The sequence below is a fragment of the Chlamydotis macqueenii genome, chromosome 20 (assembly GCF_036417535.1).
Source record: "Chlamydotis macqueenii isolate bChlMac1 chromosome 20, bChlMac1.mat, whole genome shotgun sequence".
Taxonomy (NCBI): domain Eukaryota; kingdom Metazoa; phylum Chordata; class Aves; order Otidiformes; family Otididae; genus Chlamydotis; species Chlamydotis macqueenii.
Window position 1 is genome coordinate 291500 of NC_141575.1, and position 19247 is coordinate 310746.

Here is a 19247-nt window from a genome sequence, read left to right on the forward strand (position 1 = left end):
AATTACTGTGACTTACAGAAAAGGAGCATAAGTGGGTAAAGTGACCAACACTTAATAGAAAAAGACGATAATTAGAAGATAGTTATAATATTACGCGCTCCTGTGCCTCACTCCATGTGTTTTATGATGCCCTCACTGTTGCCTTATCTCAGCACTCCAACACGTCTTGATCTTCCAGTGCATATGACTTCTGTCACCTCTCAAGTTTATGTACTCTCAACTTGACATTCATTGGTCCTTTGTTCTGTACTAGTTTGACAAAAAAGTATGGAGGACTATAATGTCCAGTAAATTTTAATGGAATAGGTATAAAACCAGAAGAAATAACTGCTGTCATTGCACAGCATTAAACACACAAAAAAAGTTGTAAAGGTTTCAAGCTACAGACTGCAGTACTCCACCCATATAAGCACCAGTGAAAGTCTTTTAAACTTTAGATAAAAGTACACAAAAGCGCAGGGGGAGGGAAACCTATGACACCATTTCAAAATATCACGTATGGCTGAACTATCACTTTCCTTACTACCTTGTCTTTCATGTACAGAGAGTTTTAGGGGGAATATCTTCCAGTCCATTCTCCACAGTATTCAGTAACTGTCAACTATCTTCTACTGTGAAGTTAGTTAACAAACTTATCATCCCTTTTCATGCTTTAGAATTTATATTCTTCCAATAGTACTAGACTTTTAACTATCCAAAGTAATGCATTTCAAGTAGGTCATTCCTTTCCAGACTCTCTTTTCTTTCCACCAACATGATTTCCATGACCAGGAAGTGGCAACATGCCTCTCCTAGAGGAGAACAATGAGAAAGCTACAATAATATAACTCAATGCACAATTCAAATGTTAATCATATAGGAATTCCTTTCAGTATGGAAAAAAGGCAAAAAACAGTAATCAAGTATTTCCCTGTAAATAGGGCCCTACTATGTGAATTCCTCTTCCCTGTCTGTAGAAATGTTCCAGTTGCATCCCTTGCACAGTAGTTACTCCTTTGTTCATTTTTGAGGCTGATTCGTTCATTACTGTATTAGAGGTTTATTGTTCTGAAGCTGTGAACCTGATTTTTGCACAGAAAGCTTTTAAAAAAAAATTATTGGTTTTAAGAATCTCCTGCAGAATGGTGCTATTTACAGATATTGAGAAATTTGGATATTAATCTCATTATACTGGGTTAACTCATATTTGATGAAACAAAGTCCTTATGCAAAACAGAACACCCATTTCAACTTCTTTCACATAACAGTTGTTCTCTAAACAGAAGCAGATAACCCTTCTCCTGCTAACCTATCTCTGTTCCACAATTGCTAATTTCTTTCTTCTATTTCTGTCCGTACAAGAGAGCTGTTACCTTTCCTTCCCCATTACGTGGTAACTGCATGTTTTGGTTTCTCCCAGCTTTGAGGAACTCATCTCTGATGCTCTTTTCTCACCCTGATATCAAATAAATTACTCAGTTTTATTAGTCCCCTGTGGCAACAGCCACAATTTATTCGGTCACTGTGGAAACATTTGTCTAGTAAGTCCATTGCAAAAAGATATGACTGCAATTCAGTCCATGTAAGCGAATAGCTTCTCCCTTGTACAATTATCTAATTTGTAATGTATTCCTCCTGAAAATTTGTTGCTTTGTTACACTAAAAGGAATTTAAATCTCTGTGTAGGGATTACAGTATTCTTCAGCATGCTGAAATAAATTGTGCTCATTAAACAGGTCTAGTATAATTTCAGATAACTATTTATAGAATCAGGTATTTTTCAGAGTGATTGTGGCAGACTACCTCACACACCTGAGGAGGCCACAAATCACTCATCCAAGTTTACATTTTATATCAACTTAATCAGCTTATTATGCATCAAGTTCCAAGACCCAGTACAACTCTTACATGTTTGAAAAACAGCACAGGTGAAATACTGCGTATGAATACATACCTAAGGGGAAGTGCCATGACCTGCTATCAGACTTAAGGCCAGAACATTTGACAAAAGCAAGTAAGATCAACTTCCATGCAACTACTTATACTATACTATTTCTCTCTTTCTGTTTAAAAATATTCTTACAAAAAAGAAGGAAAGATAACAGCAGAAAGCAAGACCTAACAACTTTATGCTTTTAACAAGGTTTTAGAAAGAACAGTTATCATTATACTACCTAGAAAGTTATCATAGTTATCATCATAGTATATAGATATATGAGTATCATTACACAATCTAGAAAGCACCTGTGATGTGCGCTGCTCAAAGCTCACTGACAGAGCAACAAGTGAGCATTCAGTGCTATAAAATGAGATTATATCACTCTCCACTGGTCGTCTCTTGAGAAAATGCAAAGTTAGATACTGTTGCTTTTCTGTTTGGTTATGTTAAAGTACACTCCGAAATCTTAGCTCTTGTTAATTATCTGACCGTTTGGGCATTGACTTCAACAATGACAGAATTCTACAATGTTTTCAAAATAACAAAAATGCAATTTAGCTATTCAACTTAGGAAAATACAGGATGTATAAAAAGAACAACAAATAAATATGAGCCTAAATTTGAAGTCTGGTAAATGGAAAATACTCATGATGACATGTTTAACAAAATGGGTTAGTTTTATTCAGTGGGGGGAGTGGGGGGAGGGCCTATGGTGGCAGCTTCTGTAAGAAGTTGATAGAAGTTGTTTCCCCTTTGTCCAGTGGACTCGGCCGGGCCTAGGGCGGACTCGCTGCTGGCCAGGGCCAAGCCAATTGGTAGCAGAATGTTCCCTGATAGCGCCTCTGGGGAGGTGTCTTTAAGAAGAGGAAAAACAGAAAAAAAAAGGAAGAAGAAGAGAAGATGTGAAGAAGCTGGAGCAGGGGTAGAGAGGAGGAGGTGCGAGCCTTGTGGGCCTTGCAGGCCTCACCCTCTGGCCTCCCGCCGGGTGGTGACTGGGCCCGACTTGGCCTGGCCTGGCTGAGAGAAGCAGAGATGAGAGGTGAAGAGAACCTGAGAGGTGTCTCCCAGCCGGTTGTGAAGAACTTCTGTGAGAGGAACGGCTGCAGATGCCAAGGTCAGTGAAGAAGGAGGGGGAGCAGTAATGCTGGTTCTGACAGAGATTCCCCTGCAGCCTGTGGTGATGACCATGGTGAGGCCGGCTGTGCCCCTGCAGCCCGAGGAGGCCCATGGAGGCACAGAGATCCGCCTGCAGCCTGTGGAGGCCCATGGAGGAGCAGAGATCCCCCTGCAGCCCGTGGAGGCCCACGGAGGAGCAGAGATCCACTTGGAGCCCAGGGAGGACCCCACGCCGGAGCAGGTGGATGCCTGAAGGAGGCTGTGGCCCGTGGAGGGCCCGCTGGGGCAGCCGTTCTGGAGGGGCTGCACCCCGTGGAAGAGATGACCCACGCCGGAGCAGTTTCACGAAGGACTGTAGCCCACAGAAGGGGCCCCACGAAGGAGCAGGGGAGGAATGCAAGGAGTTCGTCCCCCGACAAGGAAGCAGCGGCATAAAGCGACATGTGATGAACTGACTGTAACCCCCGTTCCCTCTTCCCCCCTGTGCTGCTCGGGGGGGAAGGCAGTAGAGATAACGTTAAGCCTCGGAAGAGGGAGGGGTGGGCGGAAGTTATCTTGGTCTCTTTCTCATTATCCTGCTTTGGTTTTAGTAATAAGTGAATAGTTTTCCCCAAGTCAAGTCTGTTTTGCCCATAACGGTAACTTTAAGGATCTCTCCCTGTCCTTATCTCAAACCTCAAACCTTTTTTTCTTACATTATCTCTCCCTATTCTCTCGGAGGGTGGAGGGAGTGAGAGAGAGACTGCATAGTCTGGTCCCAAGGGGGGCTAAAACACAACACAAAATATTTAAAATAAACTGTGAGAAAAGGAAATACATTCTGACAATGAGATGTCATTCCTGGTCCACCTTCTCTTCTTCCCTCTCTCCCTCAGAAGGCTGTAAACAACCAAAACCATTTTAATTTCAAATCAGAGATACTGACAGTCAGTACAATTTCAACCAGTCTTGGCTTGTTTGTCACTGCTGAAATTAATTTTTTCAATTCCTCTGACACTGCATTTTCCACTGAGAAGCACAGGTTACATGCATGCACACACATGCTCATCTGCTCTCACCTTGCTACATGTGCATATAGTTATGCCAGCAGCATGAACAATGTCTCCCAAGTAGCACTCATGGAGTCAGAATCTTTGGCCCCTCAGAGGCTTAGTGTGATACTATCAATAGGTCTAGGTCTGTGCAGACTTCGACATCTGATGTGCTTACAACCAACATTCATCATTCAGATCCATCACATACCAAATTATATTCTCACAGCTCACTGTCCCCAATGATATTCACTAGTATTACCGCAAGTGAAAAACCTTTGTTCTAGCATGCCTAATAAACAACTCATAACTGATAAAGACATTCTCTGTTTTGTGTTTGCACCTATATACAATCAGAAATTCATCTTATAAGTCACTGTATTCTTCCAATATCACAGCACAGATAGAAATTTCTTTTTCAGGAATTATTTTCAAAAACAAAATCTTTGCTTACCATGGTGACAAAGCCTAGTCTTAGTTCAAGGTCTAAGTGTCTAAGTGCTGACACAAAATTTCAACATTCCAAAGTTACGCAGCAACAGTTCAGAGACATGCCAGGATAAATTCTAGATATCAGCCTCAGAAAATGACCATTAGAAACTGAAATTCCGAAACGGAGGAGTTAGTGTTAACAAGCTAAAGTGAAACCAAAACTAGAAGTAAAATCTCTAGGAAAAAATCAGCATAGAGATTTGCTGAATTAACAAACCACCAGTTTACCTTTGGGAATTAAGACAAAGCTTTTAAAGAACAAGGCATAGGGAGAGTATGTGAAGGCTTTGATCTTGGACAGTAAAAAGATGCCATAAACAATATCTTTTTTTTCTTAAAGGCAGATATTCAAAATACTTTCTGGAACGTGTTAGGGCTGGTAAGCTTTATAAATCAATCTGGACCTCTATCCCAACCTAGTCTTAAGTAACACTCTGCTATTGAGTGCCACCTTATAGCTCATTTAAGAGTAACCTTCCTGATAAGCAGGAGAAGAAGAGCCTAACATAATGCAGAAAATAAATACCCAGTCTGCTTCATCGTTCTGCTTCATGGGAATATGCTCTCCAGTACAGGATGAAACTACCGCTAGGACAGTAAAGCTACTTTTATTCAATTCTCCTAATATTAACCAAGCGAATGAAGCCAGAGAATAGCACTACATGAACAAGAAATTTAGCTGCTCCATGAGGAGGCTGAACAAAACTTATTAATCTTTCTTGAGACAAGGAAGATCTAAGTTGCAAAAAAGCAGTGCAGTCCTCAAAGCTGTCACTCAAGGCACTGCTGACCAGTACTTGTGTACAAAGCAAAATGGGCTGACATATCTGGAACATTTTGGACTGCCCGTGTAGCACTTAAAGAGTAGGTCCAACAGTTTCTGGAAGCTTCACTGTCTCTGAGAATGTCTTGTGGAAGAGGCAGCTAAGTCACAACTACAGCTATTGATCCATATGGCCGCTGGATCACTAGAAATCTCAGACTAACAGTGAAGGTTTCCCCCTATCCCTGCTGCTGACAACAATTCTTAGTGGAACAGGTCCAGGGAACATAGCTGCCTGGGAGGCCTATTTAAGATGGACCTTGGCCAAGGTACTAATATTTTAAGCACCTGCCATATAGTTCCTGTTATCACAAGACTAAAAATAATATGGCACAACTGGCACTTTTATAGCATCACCATTGTTAGGAGTCAGTATAATGTTTTAATTTCCTATTAATTTCTCTTGGATGCTTTCCCATAGCATCCTGTCTATCTGAATCTAAATTTGAACCGATTTTTCTGTAAATCATCTTACTAGAATATTGGAATATCAGTGTCTTGCCTAATACGCTCCAAAGAACTGAATTGTATGTATAGATAGCAGCTTACAGAATGAGATTCCAATCCTGATTGTCCTGTCCAGATAACACTGCAATACAAATAATAGTCTTCAAACTGGCTTTACTCAAAGAAAATACCAAGGCCAATTTAGACCAAGAACAACTGTGGGGAATACTAGGCCTGACTAATCATACCAAAAGGTTAGCAAAAAAAATTGTTTTGGAAGCGCTGCAAGGCATGGCAGGTTAGGAGAGGACGTGGCATGATGCCACAATGTTCGGACAGCGCTGTCTAGCTCAGGGAAAAACTGCATACCTGGGGATAAGAACTCTCCTCTGATCACTTCTTACACTCCTGGAGGAGGAAGCAGCTCCTCCAGCAGCTGCGTCATGGTCTCTGAAGGCTGTTGGCTGCCATTGATGCCCTCAGATAACAGTGATTAGCAATACATTTTGGGTGTAACTGGAAGGAATCCTGATCCTTTAGGTCCTATTTTTGCCCCCTTAGTCTAGTAACTAGCAGATGTTATAATTTCTCAGCTTCTGCAGAGAACAGCATATGGGCTGAGTAAGAAAGATCTTTTATTTTTAGGATGTGACATCATTGTCAGGGGTTTTCTGGAGCATTCCTACTTGCTGACAAGCACAAACCTAAAGCAAGCAATTGGACTGGCACTAAAAATTACAGAGAAAAGCTTTGTTTACGTGAAGTGGCTGCCAAATTCTGCTTTTCAGAGTAACTGAGGTTCTCATTTGGCAAAAAGCGTGTTGGGATTCTGCCAATACATTTTAGGGCAACTATCTACACTCCTCTCCCTGACAGCCTGGTACTGAGATAGGTCTGTTCTCCCTGCCAAAGGGCAAGCATACGTCTCTTCAGAGTACACTAATGCAGTCCCTGGCTCAAAAGAGTGGTCACTGGAAAGAGAAAGAGAGAGGAAGTTCTTTCCCACTATAAAAACTTAGCACTCTTTGCCTTTTTAAGGCTTACAGTTTCTTCTGGCATGGGACCAGGAAATGCTATGAAACTGAAGATCCATTAGGGAAAACTGAGAGGAAAATGTGAAATCAAATATTCAAAACAAAATGCAAAAACTTCTTATCAAATACAAAGATGGAAGAGGATGAGAGTTATCTTCAAGAGTAGTTTTGATGAATATAAACTTCAAAGTTTTATTCTGATGAAACACACATGGTAAAAAAAGGTCAAAGTTCTCCACTGTACATAAACTGCAGCAACTTTACTATGCTAAAAATCAAATCTTTCCCTCTAATACTGCTTGTGACTTCAGTCCAGTTTTTCCTTGCCATAGTGAAGCCTAGAAAGAAAACTGCTAAATTTGATTGAAATATTCTCACAAATAACTAAATCAAAATAAAAAGTACTGAATTATCTTTAAGATACATCAAATACCTTCCAGCGTTATCAGCAAGGCTGCTGCTGAAGTTAAAATGATTTTAAAATTTAAACTGGAATTACTCATGACTTGAAGGTCTTCCAAATATAATGTTACAGTATCATATACTTATAGAAACCACTTGTTTAATCTATTTTTCCTGAGATATACAGCTATTGTATATATAATGTTAACATTGATGCATAATCAGGAAACTCTATCTAAAAATCAAATTAAGCAACTTGACCAGTTTCTTGAATCCAATCCCGGGGCTGTGGAACATTCTTCACCTTTACCAGTCTAATTACGCAGTTTAATTTTGCTCTATGTCCACGACTTTAATAAAGCATGGAAATTTGTGCAAAATTAGTAAATAATGACCATTTGTTAGATTTTAACACTGAGATTTAAATCTCAGACTACCCTTAACAGAAGTCATGGACTGCCTGACCTTTTCAAAGAGCTGTGTGCAATGCTAATGCTCAATTTGCATCTGTTCCACAATGCATCTCTATTTGGGAAACGTATACAACATTGTGAGACTGAGAAAAGGAAGAACGTACGCATTCTACCATCAGTACTCTGGCAGGAATTCTAATTCCATGAAGAAGATAAATTTTGTTACAAAACCAGTTACAAATACGTTATTTTTTTCCAAATAATTTTTCTACAGAAACATCACTATTCTTAGCATCAGTGATCAAACAGACACAAAAGCACAAACCTATCAAACCACAGCCAAGCGTGACCTTTTGCAGTGAAGTCCCAATGCTGGTTCCGCTTCTTTTGCTGATGTTTACCCTAAGCAAGGGGATAGATTTGGGACATTTTCTCTTTATTTGAAGTATATCCTGATAATACTCGGAGAAGTTCCAGAATGATACCTTGTCTGAATGGTTTTTTTTTTAGAATTATTCTCTCAGGAAAAGCAAAGTTACACACACACACATTTATCACAAGAATCCACACTGACAGATTTGGCTGAGGAACAGTACTGCACGCACGGTGGCCTGAACCAGAGCTAAGTGGAACAGCTTTGGCAGCTGGAGTTATCACCAACTGCAGTTATGTTCAAAATCAAAATGAGAAATTGCTTGACTCATACTATGCTCAAACATGTGGGGTTTTGTCTCTGTTATGGTGATATCTTTTTTTCCTGAACTGTCTCAGTAGGATTTTGTGTCTGTATGCCAGCAATAACAGCTATAATTGCAGATGAATGTAGAATGATTAGAGTAGGTCATTCTTTATGCTCATATGTACATGATCCCACACTGGTAATACAGTCTTCTGAACCACTGAATCTGCTCTTTTCTTTTCAAAAACACTAACATGCAGCCTTCATTTCATTAACTGATAAAGTTTCAACTTAAAATTATTTAATTCTTCTTCTCACTACTCCGATTAAGAAGTAGTTCCAGAATTCCATTACTCTGATTGTTAGGAATTGTATTTCAGCATTCAGCTTCTAAATTTTTGTATTCATTTATCCTTGTGTTACTATTACAATTTAGTTTAAATGGCTCTTTACCCTTCGTATTTTCTCCCAATCGTGTTTATACATAGTGATTCTATTACCTAAAACTTCTCATTTTCTGTGCTAAACTCAAACCTAGTTATTGAAATCTGGTGTTACAAGACAGAATATATTTACCTGATTGCACCAGCATTTTTTAAAATCCACTCTAAGCATGGAAGGTCAGAATTGCACACAGTACTTCACAAAAGGTCTCACTAGCTCCTTTTGAAGCAGTATTAACAGTTTAATTTTTTATAGAAATATTGTATTTGATAGGGTGTAGGGATGAGTTTGTCTTTTGATGGTTCTATCTCACTTCTGACAGACATCTACAGATAAGCACCAAAAATGATTGTCAGGAATAAATACATAATATTTTAATTTCTGTGTCACTATGACTTCAGTCATCAGGCCATCTGATTCTTCCTTTGTGATATCCAAATCATCTCCTACTTTGATGAACCCTTCCAGCACTGTTTTATCAGCATATGGTCTAAGTACGCACAAATTTGATGACAAAGTTCTTAACTGAAGTATTTAATAAAACTGGTAACAAGACTGGTTTAGCAACATTGCTCTCCAAAACATATTCTAAAATCTTTCATATCACCACCATATTACTGAACATCTGGTTGCCTTGAGTATTTTTAATTCTGCTCACCTAAATAGAGGTTCTGTATTTGTCAATAGCTAATTACATAGCAAGGCATCTACCTTGGTTGGGTTATTTAAAACTTTGGCTGCTAAACCTATAATTTAATGTGCTACTTCTTTCAGAATTATTGGACAGCGATTATCACCTCCTTTAACTGGAGCATATTCACATATTGACCAATGTGCTCTACCTCACACCATTGTGTGGGTTAGGTCTTCTCCACCTCTTTTGTAAGCATTGCTTTAATATGCTTAAGCCCCCATGGTTGTCAGGTTTATAATGTAAAGTAATTTGAAATTGGAAGATTTTTTAATGTATTATTTACAATAGCACAGAGTCAATCCTGGAGATGGCTTTAGGGTTCCTGAACAAAATTACCAGAATATAACCATCATGTAATTGAACAAGACTAGATTTTCATCTGCTTTTAACTTTTACAGAAATACTTCATTTTGGAAATCTGGTTAGAGTCATGCAGGAAGACTGTCATTCTGGATTTTACTCAGGCATCCTAGTATTATCGGTTCCATTAATAAAATATTAAGAACACCAGACAAACCCCAAAACATCGTCAGCCAATTGCTTTTTGTTCAACTCTTATTCAAACTAGCAGCCAAGTGATCTTTCCACTAAATTATCTAAAAACTGAAGAAAATAATAGTACTTACTTATAATTGTCATCTTCTACAAATTTCTGAAGTTCTTCAATGTAACGGACAGACTTCAAGTACTTTTGCACATGAGGCAGTGTTATAAGATGGTCTGTGGAGTGTTCAAACAAACAAACAAAAAAAGAGTAACGTTCATGTCATCCAAAATTAATTCTTCTTTCAGGTTTCTTTTTCCTGGTTCTTATGGTTATCTTAATGAAACCAGAGAATCTGAGCTTTCCTCAAGAATAAATCAGGCAGAAATATTACTTTGACTCTAAGAAGATGTTAAAGATTGATTAAGCAAAACTGATGCTCAGCTGTTAAACAAAACACAGATGCATTTCATCATCATGAAAGAGAGTGCATTTTATTATGTGCTATCTCACAAAGGGAAAAGAGTCATTTGCTGCAAGTCCTGCTCCAATTTTGTGCTCACTGTTGTAGGGGAAATTAAAGCCTGCAGCCATAGCTGTTAGTAATTCTCATATGAACACAAACTGAAGAGACTTAAAAATTACAATGCTGAATACCAAGAAAGAAAGACACTAAGTTCAGAATGACGCATGCAGCATGGACAGCAACACGCCTTGTAATACCTAACCTAAATTTTATGCTCTCATAAAGGCAACTGTTTTAAAGGCACCCATTATTTCAGAATATTGTTTTGCCAAGGTCGTATTTTAATTCTGATTTAAAAAAAAACCCCACTCAAAATTAATGCATAGCAACAGAGGAAGCCACCAAAACTATAAAAAGGAAAGGGTCAGTGAAATAATGAGGTTTCTTTGTCATTCAATTTATTCAAAGACAAAAACCCTCACAATAAGAACATGACAGCTGAATAATCTAGCTATTCAGAATCATACATTCTGAATGTCTAGACTCTACCTTTAAATACTTTATAATAAAGAAGTTCACAACAGAGGACAAGGGCTGGATACTTAAGCATACACAAGTAATTTCTCACGATTTAACATTTAATTTTCTTCTGTTCAAAACTCTCCAAAACTGTAGCACTTAAATGTTGTGAATTTATTTTATTTTACAGCTGCTCTCAAGGTCTTCCAGCTTCTTTCATGTTTAAGCAAATGCAAAGTCATGCTCAGTCACTAACGGTATGCTGAGTATTCGTCAAGATCCCCAAACCAGCACATTTCTTCACATAAGACTTCACTAATTGCAGAAATGTATTTTAGAGTAAAATCTTATGAACAAAAAGCAGCGGCCCCCTCATGTCCCTTACTTCATCAAAAAGTGAGGTATGTGTAAAAGCTTAACACACAATTTAACAACTGTTGTATAGATTGAAATACTTGTATTTAGTTTTGTAAATATATTATCAGGATACTAACAATAAAATTACAATTAAATTAACATATCCTACACTTCAAAGACATCACATGTACTGCAAAGGAAAGGAAAGATATTAAGGTAATTCCTTCTGACTGCCTCTGGTGGAAACAGAATATAACCCAAATGCAATAGCTGTACTTGGAAGTATGTCATTTGTAGTCCACATGTAGCAGTAAACTCTGCGCAACTTCTGTTATAGCTCTTACAATTTAGAATACGTGCTTATTTGTCTAATTCACTGGTCAGATTGAAACCGCACAGAAGTGGAAGCTACATCTCTTACTAGTGTTTAACCCTACCAACGTCAGCCTCTTGTGTTGCCTTTACACAGGGCTGAAACCTGCTTTCACAATGTTGTACTAAAGAAATTTTAGTTGAGGCTTAATAGAGGTAACAAAATTTACCAACCATAGTTACAGGAGACTTGCAGATCAGCTATTATTCGGAGAATATTGTTCATTTGATTGGATCTTTGTTCATTCTCCATAATGCTGCCTGAAGCAGGATATGCAGAATCAATGTAGATTAAATCCAAGAGATAAATTCCTGAAAGAAACAGAACAATCAACTAATTGATCTAGTGTTTCAATCAGAAACAGTTGCATAATTTTTACCGAATGTAACGGTCAGCAACTATTTACCCCCATTGCAGTCTGGGTCCATTAAACAAAGGAGAGCTTGGGATTTGCATGTTGAAGAATTGCATAATTAGCGCCCGAATTCTATGACATCTCTTAAAAAGGGACAGAAAAGATTTTGCTCATGTGCACTTATATAGGGCAATGTTTACTATGAGGAATTTGCAGGACGATAACAAGGACAGTAAAAAAAGAAAAGAGTGGCAGCTGCCACGAACCGCTGCTGGCAGTACAGGCAGTCTGCGTGGGGCTGACAGCAAGCACAACAGCCTCTGGCCACGATGAAGAGAGCTCTGCCCTGCACAGTAGTGCCTTCTTGGGCCGCCACTATTTACCACATTACGAAATTACTGCATGCTTGGGCTGAGGCTCCAGGCTGCATTGGGTGGAAGACAAAAGGAGATTACATTTAGATTTTGATCATGTGATGATTTAAAAAAGCATAAGGAAAAGGTTTTTATTTATTAATTTCTTAATTGAAAAAAATGACATAGGTATTTACCTAGACCCAGATTTCTCAGTAAATACAGAAAGATGGTGATTATTGTAGTTGCCAAAAATGCTGATTGTTCTTATTTGTATTGCACTTTTCCAAAGCACTGGATGACCAGACAAAATGTCATTTTTGGTTGGTAAAGAAGCATATTATATACAGAAGTCCTGTTTGGCAAGATGTCAGCTAGCTTCATAATCAAAAATATACCTATATCCAATGTTTGGTAGGCAGGTATTTTGCAGAGTTAATCTCTTTTGTTCAGTACTTTTAACTTTACAAATTAGATAAGAAAGAAAAAGGCAGGCTTAAGGTAGAAATGAATTCATGATACAGCACCACATTTCTTGTGTAGCACCCAACTGCTTTTTATCAATACATGCCATTCAGTTTCACACGTACCATTATGACTCGTAGCGGGCTTTTTTACAGCCCTAGAAGAGTTAGAAAGCAATCACAAACGAAGGGAAAAATACTGACTGGGAAGTACATACAATATACAGTCATCAAGTTTGAGAAAACTGAATCATACCTGAGATTGCCTAAAAAGTTTTAGTTTTTAACTCTGGAAAACTGAAAGACAATTCTGCCAGTCTTGCAAAACTCATGAAAGCTACTATAGAAGCATAACGCAAGGCTCATCCATTTACTTCAGAAACTAATTGAATGCATTTAAATGAAGATGAGGAAGAGTAACACTCTTGCCTTTTGTAAGGATACTTTAATCAGTTTTAGTATTTCAGTCGTATGAATGCAGGAAAGGAGTGCAGAGGCTCTGAGTGTGTGTGTAAAATTAATTTATTTTTGGACTTCTAGCTACTCTCTCTGTTGACCAGGCCTTGGGTGGAGAGCATAGGAAGGAACCAAGTCGTAAGGCACAGCAGTTCACGTCTTAGGGAAGTGGAATAGCTAGTCTCCTGAGGCAGAGCTGTAACAACACACTTCATCACCTCCAGCGTGCCCTTGGCCACCTGGGCACTCTGTGACTAAGATCTCCCGAAACAGGTGCGGGCAGTCACCCTCTAAAGGAGACTTGCTGCTCTTTTGCCTCTTCATGGAGCCGCACAATAGCCAGAAATACCCAAACTAGACAATACAAAAAAGAAAGCGCCGTTTCATAGGTTTTACTTTTTTTTTTCTTTAAAAAAAATCCTGTAGCTGCATGCTCAACCTGCAGGAAATATGAAATGCTTACATTTGTAATCACGTAAATTTGAACACAGGTTTAGAAGCAATTTATACAAAATTTACACAAAACCAAAGCCATTGCCAGTAGTGATAAATAATAATGAAGTGGATGCAACCCAAATACTGTAATATCACTTACAGTAGAAATCTTTTATATACAGTCTTCAGTATTCATACTTCTACTGATAAAACAAAGAGCAGATCAGATTCTGCTGGATGTGCATTTCAAAGAGGAAACCACAGTTTGCGCAGTGAACTTAGAGCAAAATATAACAAAGTTCTAGCAGGACTAAATCAATCTTTTTGCATTATCTCAGTCAGATTTTTCTTTAAAGGATACGCGATACATGAGCAACAAAAAGGATGGGAGGAGTTAGCATAGGTCCTGTAAATTCCAAATAAAAGTGTAAAGAAATAGGCTTTTTGTGGGTAGTGGGGTGCAGGAAGAAAGAAACCAAACTGACGGATGCCAATGAAAAATTAAACTGAATGTAACATGCTGGAATGTAACAGAACATATTCTTTGCAAACACAAATCAAGCTACACCTTTTCAATGGTGTTCCTCTCCCTCCCTCCTTGTAAAGCAAGAGGGATGATTAGTTTCTTAACTAATTTTTTTTTTTGTGTGTTACCAGCCTGCGTTTGGGCAGTGGCCCTTTGAACTCTTCTATATATATGATGTGACAATAGGAACAGATGAGAACCAGTTTATTTTGCTCAGAGGAATCACAGAACTATTCCCTTTAGCAGAAGATTTTAAGACCTTCTCAAAGGAAAGGCTCAGGGTTGCCATATGCCAAATAAAACACACAGCATTAGCTTTTCAAACCTTGGCTTACATTCGTGCTACTGTGCACTGAAAAAAGCTCTCTAAGATGTGAAGCCATCAGGATATTTTCCAGAGGGTGAGCTCATGGGCAGCTGCTTCCACAGGCAAAACATTTTCCAGTGATACTGACTTTTCTCCATTGTTACTAGAACTAATTTTGCAGCTGGATATTGTATGCAGACAACAAAATATTCATTGGTTTATGGTATCACGGAAATAATTACACAGTCTAAGGAAAAGCATGGCCAAATAACCCAGAACTAAATTTATCAATAGAAATCACACTGTGTAAAGGGGACCGATCATTTTTAAACTGGCAAAAAGAACTGTAATATCTAGCTCTTAATTTTTTATTGTAGAGCTCAAACAAAGTAGTAATATTACTGACAGTTTAAAGACGGGGAAACTGAAGTACGAGAAGGTGAACTTGAAATGTAGTAGTCAATACCACCCAGATCATGCATTTTGACTGCTCCATCCACCAGATAACAACTTCCAAGGATAAATTTTACTGAAAAAATGGAGAACTACAGCATTTAGCAGGATGCAAACCTAAGGCTGTATATTTGTGTCTTGACTGACAGTTAGGCTTCTCCTGTTATTTCTCTATTCAATACTCAAGGCTTCTGATAAAGAGAAAATAACGCTGAGACAGTTAATAAATAAGCATACTTTGGAGCCAAAGCCTTCTGAAATCAGTGGTTATCCAGCTATACCCAATTCTGACAAACCTCAGCTTAAGGGTATAAGCTTTAAAATTTTCATTAACAGCTATGGTGTGTGATTTGTTCTTCACTAAGAAAGACTGACCTAACATGCTATGAAAGACAAAATTCTTTCTGTTCACCACTTGTACAAAGTTATACCAATGAGAAAAGCTGGGAGGGTATTACTTTAAATTGCAGTAGCAGAATCAAATGGAAATCTGTTTTTTAAGGCATTTGCCTGGAAGTCAGAAAATCTAGGTTCAAATTTTCTGTTCTGTCACAGGTTTCTTTGACCTGGGAAAGTTATTGTTATCCCTATTTTCCACAAGTTCAGTGAGAGAGACAGCATTTCTCTGGCAGAGAGACCTGATTAAAATAAACATTATGACCGGGAAGATGTAACAAAAGTGGAGTTTAAAATCCTTACAGAAAATATGGAAAAATGTGCACCCTGTAGAAGTAGTAGCACCATTTATCCTTAACAATTCAGAATTTCAAATCTCTTTTAGGGGTTTATGACAATGTGCAGGCACAAGGTGTAATCCAAAACTTACAATACCTAAAGTCATCTCACAAATACACACTGGTTTGCTTACACAAATGCGAGAAAGTTAGGAAACAGCTGCTGTATGGTATTTTTGTTAGTCAGATATTCACCTCTTCGCAACAAAGAATAATTAGCTGATGGGGAAGTATTTCTGATTAGCCTGAGTACTTCAATGTGTTATTCTTACTTAGTATTTTGATCAAGTACTATAATAATCTTCCACATTTGTTTTGCAAATTGTACTGTTACTATGACAACCACAAACACGTTATAAGAGAGAAAAAAAAAGTTACATGTTTTAATGAACAAATTTAGTTCCACAGTTATCAACACATACACTTTCTAAAGATATTCACAACCCAGAAGTCCCTGCATGCACATACGCTGCCGCATAACAAGGATGTCTGGGTACAGAGCATTCTTTTAGTACAGGAAACGGTGTCTACAAGACACGCAGTAACTGGCACACGTAACAGAAAGGAACCTATGGAAAGTAGTTATTTTCCCTTTTTGCTCCCCAGAAGTTGAATAATGACACTGGTTTGATAGGAAAACCAGAAGAGACAAAAATGTTTCCAATTTGTAGTCAGCTATATTTATGAAAACCTTTTCCCACATACAGTAGAGCGGTTGTATCATACTGAATAAAGCAGAGGACAGAGAGAAAGCAACTTATCAATTAACTAAGTGGTAGAAAGGCCAAATCACTACAGTCAGCAGTCTGTAAAACCAAAGACACCATTCTTAGGAGATTAGCTCATAGTCAGAAAAGCCAACAGTTTTGTGGTATCACTGGTTTCAAGAAGACTGGATATTTTCCATGGACTAAGGGCTGGAAAATTTTTCTACAAAACCAAATGTATATACTGGTTAACCTTGGTAGGACTTGGAGTACTCTAAAAACAACTGAAGATACATCTTTGCCAAGGCGACTACATGTGATCTGTAATACGTATTGCCAGCACAGCAGCCAAGTGAATGGGATACTCACAGGAAAGTAAAGGTGGGATTATGACCAGGTTTATCCCTTCTATCTGATGCCAGCTAGCCTGAACATAGCATCAGTATCACACATGTGCACAAATGCAGAATTAAAATGAGCCTGAGTCAAAAGGACAAAAAACTTTCTCAATCAAAAAGATCTGTATAATTTTCACTTACACAGTTCCAAATTCCAAAACAGTCATTCTGGCCATTCTCTGGCATCTTCCCTTGCATATCATCAGTTTAATGAGAGTGTGAATACTCACAGTGCCACAAAAGCTTTTTTTTTTCCAAAAATACAGGTAAAAGCCATGTCTATAATGATGTTGCTAGTAAGTTACTAAGAGGGGAAGTAGCTAAGATGATTGCTTTCTGAACACTTTTTTTTCAACACAAGGATGAATTGAAAGATGTGTTTTCTGTATTTGCCGGACTTTTTTTTGTAGCTGTTGTTTTTGTTGCTGTTTTGTGAACATTCATCTACATGAAAGGGAAAACAATTATGGCTTCAAACAACATGATTTCTGTCTTTCAAAGAGAGTAATGAGAAACATATTAAAAACATATCAAAAGCAGCATCTTCCTGACACAAATCCTCATGTAAGTAGAGTAAAAAGGGAAACTTTTAAAATAGATGCCTTTCTTAAACAGATTACAGATATATTAATTAGAGCTTTAAATAATTATTTAAATGGCTTTAAAGCATTTTAATGATGGTCGCTACAACAAGAGTTACCAGAAATAGCTTGACATGAAAATACAGACCGCAACTGTTTTCATGTTGAAACTGTAAACTATACAATTAATTGACTTTTCAGTTCTTGATAGGCCTGAGAACCTCTGCTTACTATTTACACTTTCAATAGGGAGGAAGATGCAGATTTGCATATGTATATTTAAATCAGAATCTCAAAACTGTTCCCCAGTGCAGCACCATGGAAAGGATTGAGAGTATAGCTTTGTGTCTACATTTTCTCCTTGAAACAGCAAAGATGTTTGGCAAAATCCACACTAATAGTGAAATCACTAAAACAGGGATTGAACTAAATCCAAACAACTGCTGAAGTGAGTATCTTGTTTATTGTTTCTTTTCGCACACAGAAATATATTATTGATTAAATGTCTTAAAAGATACTTTTTTTTTTTTTTGCCTCAGTCTTCACCCATAAGGGTTCTTGTCTCACCACCCAAGCTGTGGAAGGCACAGGCAAGGACTGCGAGGATGAAGAACCGCCCACTGTAATCAAAGAGCGGGTTCGGGAACATCTGAGGAACGTGAAGGTGCACAAGTCCATGGGACCTGATGAGATCCATCCGCGGGTCCTGAGGGAACTGGCGGATGAAGTTGCCAAGCCGCTGGCCATCGTATTTGAGAAGTCGTGGCGGTCTGGTGAGGTCCCCAATGACTGGAAGAGAGGGAACATAACCCCCGTTTTTAAACAAGGAAGACCCGGACCTCACCTCTGTGCCTGGCAAGGTCATGGAGCAGATTCTTCTGGAAACCATGCTAAGGCACATGGAGAGCAAGGAGGTGGTTGGTGACAGCCAACATGGCTTCACCAAGGGCAGATCGTGCCTGACCTGTTTGGTGGCCTTCTGTGACAAGGCTACAGCATCGGTGGACAAGGGACAAGCAACAGACATCATCTACGTGGACTTGTGCAAAGCTTTTGACACTGTCCCGCACGACATCCTTCTTTCTAAACTAGAGAGACACGGGTTTGATGGACGGACCACTCGGTGGATAAGGAGTTGGCTGGATGGCCGCACTCGGAGAGTGGTGGTCAATGGCTCAATGTCCAAGTGGAGACCGGTCACAAGTGGCGTCCCTCAGAGGTCCGTGTTGGGCCCGGCCCTGTTCAACATCTTTGTCAACGACATGGACAGTGGGAGCGTGCACCCACAGCAAGTTCACTGACAACACCAAGCTGTGTGGTGCCGTCGACATGCTGGAAGGGAGGGATGCCATGCAGAGGGACCTGGACAGGCTGGAGAGGTGGGCCCGTGCCAACCTCATGAAGTTCAACCAGGCCAAGTGCAAGGTCCTGCACCTGGGTCGTGGCAATCCCAGGCACAAATACAGGCTGGGCAGAGAATGGATCGAGAGCAGCCCTGAGGAGAAGGACTTGGGAGTGATGGTGGACGAGAAGCTTAACATGAGCCGGCAATGTGCTCTTGAGGCTCAGAAGGCCAACGGCATCCTGGGCTGCATCAAGAGAAGCGTGGCCAGCAGGTCGAGGGAGGTGATTCTCCCCATCTACTCTGGCCTGGTGAGACCCCACCTGCAGTACTGCATCCAGCCCTGGAGCCCCCAACATAAGAAGGACATGGACCACTTGGAGAGGGTCCAGAGGAGAGCCATGAAGATGATCAGAGGGCTGGAGCACCTTTCCTATGAGGCCA

At 39.2% G+C, this 19247-nt stretch overlaps 1 protein-coding gene across 5 annotated transcripts in view; it reads right to left on the reverse strand.

Annotated features, from left to right (window-relative positions):
* RALGPS1 (Ral GEF with PH domain and SH3 binding motif 1) overlaps positions 1-19247 on the reverse strand; it is a 111768-nt gene that overhangs the window by 26389 nt on the left and 66132 nt on the right. For all 5 annotated transcript variants that reach the window (XM_086763668.1, XM_086763667.1, XM_086763666.1 and 2 more), the window contains 2 exons: positions 11866-12003; positions 10120-10213 (listed from right to left, as the gene is read on the reverse strand). In XM_086763668.1, coding sequence (XP_086619794.1) covers positions 10120-10213; positions 11866-12003 — 232 coding nt within the window. The remainder of the gene's footprint in view (positions 1-10119; positions 10214-11865; positions 12004-19247) is intronic.